An 11,304-nucleotide genomic window follows, 5' to 3' on the forward strand; every position below is an offset into this window, starting at 1 on the left:
TTGAACTAAATATATTGAATATAAAGTTATAAACAACGTTTGAGCCCAGGGGAACGTTCATCTCTAGCAGACAGACAGGCAGACAGACAGGAAGACAGACAGACAGACAGACAGACAGACAGACAGACAGACAGACAGACAGACAGACAGACAGACAGACAGACAGTTCTGTGTAACATAAACTCTAAGTATAGTTGAACTTCTTTTGTGAATTTATGGTAAATTAAAACTCATTTAGATAAAATGAAACCTAATTTAGGAGTAAAATGTGTAGAAATGATGACTCATGGTGACTCTAGTTGAGAGGATGTAATAGTTGTAAGTTGATGAATGATATATTTAAATATGTGATGTATATAAAGGTTCTTTTGTTGTCTTTATTGGAAGCTGCGGATGTTTAAAGGTTGAACTCTGATGAAATCAACATTTGAAATCAGTTTAAAGAGATTAGTCTCCATCTGGTGGAGAGACTCAGCAGCACAGAGGGGGAGGTGCATGATGGGAAATGGAGGATACAACACTCAAGTTTCTCATGCTTCATTTTTTTTTCTTTTATTGATGTTTTGGGCGTTTTTGTTCCTTTTTTGTCACGTTACTGTTGCTGTTTACAAGTTCTGGTTGTTTGTGAATGTTGAAGTTTCATTTTTTTTAAACTTGTAGTCACCTTTCTCAACGTTTCTGTTGCTTCTTTAACCTCGGTGTTCTCGTGTCTGTATTTATTGTTTGTTTATTTCATTTTATTTTTACGATTACCAAATAATTAATTTTATCTAATTTGTTTTACACAAAATATACCAAACTCACGTTTATTCAGAATGACTATTATCCACCATACTTATTTCTTATTCTCCATCTTCCGACACATTTTTGTCCTGCTACTACTAGAGAGAGGGAGAGAGAGAGAGAGAGAGAGATTGTTTTAATATGTTTAATATGTTTTGTGCACCACCAGCAGTAAGAGATGTTTACCTGGTAATACCTTACTGAGTCCAGCAGAGGTCTCTCTAAAACCAGACAGGAACTAGAGCTCTTATTCTGAAAGGGCAAGTTAGAGAGAGAGAGAGAGAGTTAGAGAGAGAGAGAAAAAGAGAGAGAGAGAGAGAGAGACCCAGTGGAGAGCTGCTGGATTTCCGAGACCAGGACCAGAACCAGAGCGGAATGGAGGAGGAGAAGCCGGAGCAGCGGAGCAACAAGGTCCCCAGAAGAGCAGCAGCAGGCTCGGCCTCTGATAGCAGCGGTGTTCAGGTCAGTGTTAGGACACAACAAGCACACTAAAGACACAAGATGGCCGACTCTCATGGAAACAACATGGGGGGGCTCTGTGGCCATTAGCACACATGCTTCTCTCTGGGTGAAAAGGGGCCAGAGGCGTCCAAAGAGGTTTTTAAAAGTCTCGCTGTGTTCAGCTCTCAGTCCGTTTGGAGCTTCTAACTGAATCTCTGGGCTTAGTTTAGTTTCTAGTTGATATCTGCTTTGGTTTACATTTGGGCTCCGTTTAGAGGACTCTTGTTAAGTTACTGCTGATGAAGAGCTACATTTCCTCCAGGTTTCCTCTTCAAAATAAAAGCCTTCATGTAACAAAGTAACCAGGGGCTTTTACTTTTTTGTGAACACAGCGCTATGAAGATAGTTATGACTATGCTTGACTAATAAATCCCAAAGTAGACAAAAGTTAACACTATCTCAGAGTCACAATCAGCTTTATTGGTCAGGTCTGTTAAACAAACAAGGAATTTAACTCTCAAAGTACTCACTTAACATATAAAGAATAACAGGACAGTAAGAAATAAATAAAAAAACATACTGTTAAGTATACAGGATACCAATACAATATAATTCACAAAAGAAATACACAATAACAATTGAAGAGAGGGAAGGAATAGTGCAATATCAGTATAGTCTGAGATTTAAGATTTAAATATAGTGCAAGGCAGTTCAGTGCAATGGTGATATATTAATAACAATATTGTAATTGTAAGATATAAATATACATGAGGTAGATGAGCAGAACAGTGTTGATTGACTTTGTTCATTGTAAGGGGGGGGGGGGCTGTTTCTGAGTGTTGAACAGAGGGACTGCTTGGGGAAAGAAGCTGTCTTTGTGTCGGCTGGTTTTGGTGAGAAAGCAGCCAGATGACCTTTACAGACTGAGGTCACGCCAGCCGCCGAATGGATTTTCTTGTGCGTATAGTAGTGTACTTACAGTACGTGCTCTACGGGGGCTGAAGCCGGCCAAAATGCATGTTGTAAACATACTGCATTACTACTTTATTATCCCCATGCTAAATATGAGTTTTTACTCTACAGTTTCTAAAGAAATTAATTCCAAAATCCCCCATATGGTAATGGTGTAACCCAACACTTTCCCCCTTCATATTAATACACTTAAAATTACAAAAATTTAAATATCCTTCATAGGTTTGCTGATATTTCCAGTTTATTCTTGTTCAGAATGACCACGACAATCTCAATGTCAAAAATGGAGAGTTTTTACTGTATGGTTTTGAAATAAATGAATTCCATCGTCCCCTATATGATCAAAATGTGAAATATATCATGTGTTTACTCACCACAATTCAATGAAGTTAATACACTCAGACAATGAGCAAAGAAATGCTTGGTATCAAACTCACATTTAAGATGAAAGCTGCAAGCAGCGGTGAACGGGCCCTCGCCCCTCCCAGCATTTATTTTATTTTATGTATTGGCTTATTTGATAGGGACTAGGGATGTAACGGGATGAAAATTTAACCTCACGGTTATAGGACCAAAATTATCACGGTTTTCGGTATTATCACAGTATTTTTAAGTGTGTTCAATATGTTCGGAAAGCACTGACAGGCCTACACAAGCTGAAATAGTTTCAAAAAGTGTAACAGTGTTTATTATATTACAAAAATATAGGCAATAGGCTTGTAAAAACTATTAAAAACTGGCTACTGAAACCCTGGCCCGCTGTAGGGGGTCCGGTAAGAACTTGAACCAGAAAAATCTGACTCTGAGATCCAGGAATTAGTTATTTACAACTCCAACATGAAGTTAACTGTGAAGTTATATTTGACTTTACATGTGAAGTTGGATGTGGTTCTGAAATATAAGCAAATAATAATGCACATTAATAAGCATTTTACTTACTATATTATTTACCAAAACTAAATGTTATAGCCACCAGCATATAACAAGAAACAAAATTAAGAATTACATTAATTTCTCTGTAATAATTAACATGAATGTAGCATTATTGCTCAGTAACACAAACTGAGGATACCGTATTTCCTCAAATAAAAGCCAGGGCCTTTATTTATCTAAACAGCAGAAGGTACCAGGCTTTTATTAGAGGCAGGCCTTTATTTCTAATTCCATGTGTTTTATAAGTATAAATGTTTTAAATAAACTTTTTTAAATGAAAAGCCATAGCGTTCTAGTGCTGTGCAATTAATTGAATTTCAATTTAGATTTTGGCTCCCAACGATCACCAAAAAAGTATAATCAAGAAAAAAACGATTATTTTGCCATGTTCTGTTTTGCAAGAACACTCTTATTTTGTCTTGTGTTCCCCCCCCCCCGAAGCCAGTCAGGGAGGCAAGTCGTCACAAGTAAAGATGGCAGCAGCGTTTGGTGAGCAAAAAAGGCAAAACCAACTCAGTTGTCTGGGAACAGCTAACGTTAGCTAACCCTGCGGTCCCTCTGCCTTTGCCCGCTGTAGTATACTGTTCCCTCAGCATTTAGTTTAGTTGTTAAACTGTATGTAAATGAGAAGGGACGTTAAATCACCTGTTTCACGTAACGTTACTCTAAGGTACCGTCTATGTGCTGGATGTTTCCTAAGGTTAGCTAGAAAATAAGCCCACTGACGGCGTCATTATTGCTGATATTTTGGCCCAGTGTTTAGTAATGCCAGTAGTAGTGGTCCTAGTGAGTGAACGTGATGATATTTTGGCCCAGTGTTTAGTAATGCCAGTAGTAGAGGTCCTAGTGAGTGAACATGTGATGATATATTGGCCCAGTGTTTAGTAATACCAGTAGTAGAGGTCCTAGTGAGTGAACATGTGATGATATATTGGCCCAGTGTTTAGTAATACCAGTAGTAGTGGTCATAGTGAGTGAACATGTGATGATATATTGGCCCAGTGTTTAGTAATACCAGTAGTAGAGGTCATAGTGAGTGAACATGTGATGATATATTGGCCCAGTGTTTAGTAATACCAGTAGTAGTGGTCATAGTGAGTGAACATGTGATGATATATTGGCCCAGTGTTTAGTAATACCAGTAGTAGTGGTCCTAGTGAGTGAACATGTGATGATATATTGGCCCAGTGTTTAGTAATGACAGTAGTAGTGGTCCTAGTGAGTGAACATGTGATGATATATTGGCCCAGTGTTTAGTAATACCAGTAGTAGAGGTCATAGTGAGTGAACATGTGATGATATATTGGCCCAGTGTTTAGTAATACCAGTAGTAGTGGTCCTAGTGAGTGAACATGTGATGATATATTGGCCCAGTGTTTAGTAATACCAGTAGTAGAGGTCCTAGTGAGTGAACATGTGATGATATATTGGCCCAGTGTTTAGTAATACCAGTAGTAGAGGTCCTAGTGAGTGAACATGTGATGATATATTGGCCCAGTGTTTAGTAATACCAGTAGTAGTGGTCCTAGTGAGTGAACATGTGATGATATATTGGCCCAGTGTTTAGTAATACCAGTAGTAGAGGTCCTAGTGAGTGAACATGTGATGATATATTGGCCCAGTGTTTAGTAATGACAGTAGTAGTGGTCCTAGTGAGTGAACATGTGATGATATATTGGCCCAGTGTTTAGTAATGCCAGTAGTAGTGGTCCTAGTGAGTGAACATGTGATGATATATTGGCCCAGTGTTTAGTAATACCAGTAGTAGAGGTCATAGTGAGTGAACATGTGATGATATATTGGCCCAGTGTTTAGTAATACCAGTAGTAGTGGTCCTAGTGAGTGAACATGTGATGATATATTGGCCCAGTGTTTAGTAATGCCAGTAGTAGAGGTCCTAGTGAGTGAACATGTGATGATATATTGGCCCAGTGTTTAGTAATGACAGTAGTAGTGGTCCTAGTGAGTGAACATGTGATGATATATTGGCCCAGTGTTTAGTAATACCAGTAGTAGTGGTCCTAGTGAGTGAACATGTGATGATATATTGGCCCAGTGTTTAGTAATGCCAGTAGTAGTGGTCCTAGTGAGTGAACATGTGATGTGAGATGCCCATTGTGTTATGTGTGTGGAACTGTTCATCAGCTGTGTAACGTTGTGTGTGATATCTGTAACAGTAGTAAACCAGATGTTATTCTGATCCAAAGACTCTTTCTGTGAGATAAAGGACACTAACAGGTTATACCCTGGACACTATCCATTATATCCAAATGTTTATGATTAATTGTGTTAAATAATCATGATTATAATTTTTTTAAAATATTGACCAATATACAATGCATTATTTTTTTTCAATCGCCCAATTAAATTTTTTTTAAAAATTTAAAACAAGTTTTTGAAAGTATTCGCCCCTTTGAACGTTTCGACCTTTTGCCACATTTCAGGCCTCAAACATAAAGATATAAAACTGTAATTTTTTGTGAAGAATCAACAACAAGTGGGTCCCAATTATGAAGTGGAACGAAATTCATTGGCTATTTCAAACTTTTTTAACAAATAAAAACTGAAAAGTGTACGGGCAAAATTATTCAGCCCCTTTACTTTCAGTGCAGCAAACTCTCTCCAGAAGTTCAGTGAGGATCTCTGAATGATCCAATGTTGACCTAAATGACTAATGATGATAAATAGAATCCAGCTGTGTGTAATCAAGTCTCCGTATAAATGCACCTGCTCTGTGATAGTCTCAGAGGTCCGTTAAAGCGCAGAGAGCATCATGAAGAACAAGGAACACACCAGGCAGGTCCGAGATACTGTTGTGGAGAAGTTTAAAGCCGGATTTGGATACAAAAACATTTCCCAAGCTTTAAACATCCCAAGGAGCACGCGTTGGCGATAATATTGAAATGGAAGGAGTATCAGACCACTACAAATCTACGAGGCGCGCCCGTCCCTCTAAACTTTCAGCTCATACAATGAGAAGACTGATCAGAGATGCAGCCAAGAGGCCCATGATCACTCTGGATGAACTGCAGAGATCTACAGCTGAGGTGGGAGACTCTGTCCATAGGACAACAATCAGTCGTATACTGCACAAATCTGGCCTTTATGGAAGAGTGGCAAGAAGAAAGCCATTTCTTAAAGATATCCATAAAAAGTGTCGTTTAAAGTTTGCCAAAAGCCACCTGGGAGACACACCAAACATGTGGAAGAAGGTGCTGTGGTCAGATGAAACCAAAATCGAACGTTTTGGCAACAATGCAAAACGTTATGTTTGGCGTAAAAGCAACACAGCTCATCACCCTGAACACACCATCCCCACTGTCAAACATGGTGGTGGCAGCATCATGGTTCAAGCATCAAGGGAAGATGGTTAAAATTGATGGGAAGATGGATGGAGCCAAATACAGGACCATTCTGGAAGAAAACCTGATGGAGTCTGCAAAAGACCTGAGACTGGGACGGAGATTTGTCTTCCAACAAGACAATGATCCAAAACATAAAGCAAAATCTACAATGGAATGGTTCACAAATAAACATATCCAGGTGTTAGAATGGCCAAGTCAAAGTCCAGACCTGAATCCAAAATCGAGAATCTGTGGAAAGAACTGAAAACTGCTGTTCACAAACGCTCTCCATCCAACCTCACTGAGCTCGAGCTGTTTTGCAAGGAGGAATGGGCAAAAATGTCAGTCTCGCTACGTGCAAAACTGATAGAGACATACCCCGCGGCTACCTTACAGCTGTAATTGCAGCAAAAGGTGGCGCTACAAAGTATTAACTTAAGGGGGCTGAATAATTTTGCACGCCCAATATTTCAGTTTTTTATTTGTTTAAAAGGTTTGAAATATCCAATAAATTTCGTTCCACTTCATGATTGTGTCCCACTTGTTGTTGATTCTTCACAAAAAATTACAGTTTTATATCTTTATGTTTGAAGCCTGAAATGTGGCAAAAGGTCGAAAAGTTCAAGGGGGCCGAATACTTTCGCAAGGCACTGTACAACAACAGCCAGAAGGGCGACAAAGCAATTTGGGTCAGAATGAACCAGACCCCACCGTTGTGTCAGTTTGAAGCCTGTAAATGTACCGAGTATTTATTTCAAATACAGGTACTACAGTATTGCTGGTTGATTACAATAAGAGCATACAGTAGTTACACCAGTATCTGATTACAGACACTAGCTGTTCTTTTCTAGCTCCAGGCTAACCTGTTTCCTCCCACCTCCAGCTAGCTAGCCGTCACTAGCCCCCATCCAGACAGGACAGCACCAGAGCCTGTCATTCTCTGCTAGCACTAAACGAGCCCCGTGTTACATCAAATGTAGCTACTGCCATCTACTGGTACCTGTACGTTACTACAAACTACACCTGGCTCTGGTAACACATACAGCCGCATTGACCGGTAGGACAATAATACTTTACATGAGTACCATACCGTGATCCAGAAAAACAGTGTGGAAAAAGCATGAATATATTGTTGAATCTGAATTTTACTTTTACTTACTATATGAAAGGCACTTAGGAGATTATCCACACTAATTTTCCCTTTATTTGTCTGTGTTGACCACACCCCCTGCCACTATCAGAGGCCCAGCTTTTAATTGACTACCAGTTTTTATTTGAGGAATTATGGTAAGCTCCATTTACTACTATTTGTATCCATAACAGAGCAAATAGTGTAATACACCTTTAACAGCTGAGCAGGTGGCTCCACAGCACTCTGTTTACTGGTGATTGCACGTTACTAGCAAACTACCCTAAAACAACCTGAATATCAACACGTGGCTGCACAAGTAATATTAAACAATCTGCACATCTATCAGCTATATGCAATAAGAAACACAGCAACAGCATTATTATGAAGGCAATAATATCTATCACTCTCTCTCTCTCTCTCTCTCTCTCTCTCTCTCTCTCTCTCTCTCTCTCTCTCTCTCTCTCTCTCCAAATATGCACGCTGTAACACTGGCTAAGTGTATCCACATCGTAGCAGAACACTTATTGAAATATGAATAAATGTAGTTAACGTTTCCACAGATAACGAGGCAGTAAAACCCATGATAGTTTAGCAAGCTACAGAATAGTAGCGTAATGTAAGTAACCTTCTGGGCTATGTACATGACTTCAACAAGTCCAAAAACAGAAAAGAATAAAAAAGCCCGTTGTCCAGCTGCTACATTCTCCTGTCTGAGCGCGAGTGATTGGCAGGAGATCAAAGCAGATTTGTCAATCATCTCAGGAGAGAGAACAAGTGTTATTATCATAACTATGGTCTTTTTTACAAGGTTGTGGTCGACTAGCGGGGCCTGCTTTTGTTGTTTGATAAATTGATTAAAATTTATCATGATTGGTGGTTTGCTGCGCATGCAGAGACTGCACGTCACACAGCACTTCAATCAGTGTAAATGACGTTACAGTGCCTTGCGAAAGTATTCGGCCCCCTTGAACTTTTCGACCTGTTGCCACATTTCAGGCCTCAAACATAAAGATATAAAACTGTAATTTTTTGTGAAGAATCAACAACAAGTGGGACACAATCATGAAGTGGAACGAAATTTATTGGATATTTCAAACCTTTTAAACAAATAAGAAACTGAAATATTGGGCGTGCAAAATTATTCAGCCCCCTTAAGTTAATACTTTGTAGCGCCACCTTTTGCTGCGATTACAGCTGTAAGTCGCTTGGGGTATGTCTCTATCAGTTTTGCACATCGAGACGAACATTTTTCGCCCATTTCCTCCTTGCAAAACAGCTCGAGCTCAGTGAGGTTGGATGGAGAGCGTTTGTGAACAGCAGTTTTCAGTTCTTTCCACAGATTCTCGATTGGATTCAGGTCTGGACTTTGACTTGGCCATTCTAACACCTGGATATGTTTATTTGTGAACCATTCCATTGTAGATTTTGCTTTATGTTTTGGATCATTGTCTTGTTGGAAGACAAATCTCCGTCCCAGTCTCAGGTCTTTTGCAGACTCCATCAGGTTTTCTTCCAGAATGGTCCTGTATTTGGCTCCATCCATCTTCCCATCAATTTTAACCATCTTCCCTGTCCCTGCTGAAAAGAAAAGCAGGCCCAAAACATGATGCTGCCACCACCATGTTTGACAGTGGGGATGGTGTGTTCAGGGTGATGAGCGTGTGGCTTTTACTCGCCAAACATAACGTTTTTGCATTGTTGCCAGAAAGTTCGATTTTGGTTTCATCTGACCACAGCACCTTCTTCCACATGTTTGGTGTGTCTCCCAGGTGGCTTTTGGCAAACTTTAAACGACACTTTTTATGGATATCTTTAAGAAATGGCTTTCTTCTTGCCACTCTTCCATAAAGGCCAGATTTGTGCAGTATACGACTGATTGTTGTCCTATGGACAGAGTCTCCCTCCTCAGCTGTAGATCTCTGCAGTTCATCCAGAGTGATCATGGGCCTCTTGGCTGCATCTCTGATCAGTCTTCTCATTGTATGAGCTGAAAGTTTAGAGGACGGACGCGGGTCTTCGTAAATTTGTAGTGGTCTGATACTCCTTCCATTTCAATATTATCGCTTGCACAGTGCTCCTTGGGATGTTTAAAGCTTGGGAAATCTTTTTGTATCCAAATCCGGCTTTAAACTTCTCCACAACAGTATCTCGGACCTGCCTGGTGTGTTCCTTGTTCTTCATGATGCTCTCTGCGCTTTACACGGACCTCTGAGACTATCACAGAGCAGATGCATTTATACGGAGACTTGATTACACACAGCTGGATTCTATTTATCATCATTAGTCATTTAGGTCAACATTGGATCATTCAGAGATCCTCACTGAACTTCTGGAGAGAGTTTGCTGCACTGAAAGTAAAGGGGCTGAATAATTTTGCACGCCCACTTTTTCAGTTTTTTATTTGTTAAAAAAGTTTGAAATAGCCAATGAATTTCGTTCCACTTCATAATTGGGACCCACTTGTTGTTGATTCTTCACAAAAAATTACAGTTTTATATCTTTATGTTTGAGGCCTGAAATGTGGCAAAAGGTCGAAACGTTCAAGGGGGCCGAATACTTTCGCAAGGCACTGTATATCAGACTCAGCCTGCTGTTGTAGATTAGGCCGGTTACACACTGGATGCGTCAGCTGCGTGGCGTGTCCGTTTATATTTCGCCTCCCATGGTAACAGGTTAGAGCTGTGACACACGCGCGTTTCAGGCGCGGCTCTGGAAGCATTTCCAAGCAAAATAGAATAGGAAAATATGTTTATATGTCATTTAGACACAAATACACATTAGTAAATGACATGTTGATGTTTGAAAGTCTCTAGGTTTTGATATAAATGCAGATATGTATGTATGTATGTATATGTAATTTAAAATAAAATTGATTTTCTAATATTGCACCTGTCGATGCAGAACAAAATATTCTGGAGCCTATTTTGCCATCAATACTGCCGATGTTGTCTTTGCTGTAATCAGATCAGAATATATTTATGTTTAACATGGTATTTAATTTTATCAATGGGAAACATCCATGTGTCCAGACAAGGCTAGCAGCAGCAGCGCCGCGTCAGACACCTTTCTGGTGTGAAAAGACGTAGAAAAATCCACGCAGCTGACACGCAACAGAAACGCCACGCTCAGGCCATGCAGCCAGTGTGTAATCAGCCTTAGTGTTACGTTTCCAGCGTCACGGCTCTGAACCATGTTAGTTGGGACAGACGCCTTGTTTCTTTAGGCTAACTATGTTAGCTTTAGCCTGGCTGGTAGCAGCTTTCTGCGGTGAAGAATGGCCGGGAGCTGTCGGGATTACGTTGCATTAATCGGGGGATTTAGTTTGTCTTTGCAGTGTACATAAAACACTGACTACCCATGGAAAAGTATTAGCATCACTGTGTCAGTGGCAGCTGCCGCTTACGGTACTTTTCTACACACGGGAGAGCCTCCCCTCCCAGAACAACCCCCGTCGGACTAGCGTTACGTCACATGACCACCTGTCTTAAAGGGAAAGGCTTGGCCGGTAACGATCATGTAAAAGGAGAACGATTAAAGTTTACTTTTCTATCAAGCAGCAAAAAAGTGTTGGCATCAACATCAGAACGTTGTGCGATGTGACTATCGCGCATGCGCACATCGCGATGTAGACGATGAAACTAAATAACGTGCAGCCCTAATGTTGAGAAGATGGATACTCTTGTTCCTTTTTCACTTCCT

The 11,304-nt window shown here is 40.1% G+C and overlaps 1 protein-coding gene across 1 annotated transcript in view; it reads left to right on the forward strand.

Annotated features, from left to right (window-relative positions):
- Positions 1–1,097: 1,097 nt before the first annotated feature.
- LOC120566584 (zinc finger protein 107-like) overlaps positions 1,098–11,304 on the forward strand; it is a 61,816-nt gene continuing 51,609 nt past the window's right edge. Inside the window, exon 1 of the mRNA XM_039813099.1 lies at positions 1,098–1,245. Within this exon, the coding sequence (XP_039669033.1) occupies positions 1,159–1,245 (87 nt within the window). The 5' untranslated portion in view covers positions 1,098–1,158. The remainder of the gene's footprint in view (positions 1,246–11,304) is intronic.

Source organism: Perca fluviatilis, chromosome 10 (genome assembly GCF_010015445.1).
Source record: "Perca fluviatilis chromosome 10, GENO_Pfluv_1.0, whole genome shotgun sequence".
Taxonomy (NCBI): Eukaryota; Metazoa; Chordata; class Actinopteri; order Perciformes; family Percidae; genus Perca; species Perca fluviatilis.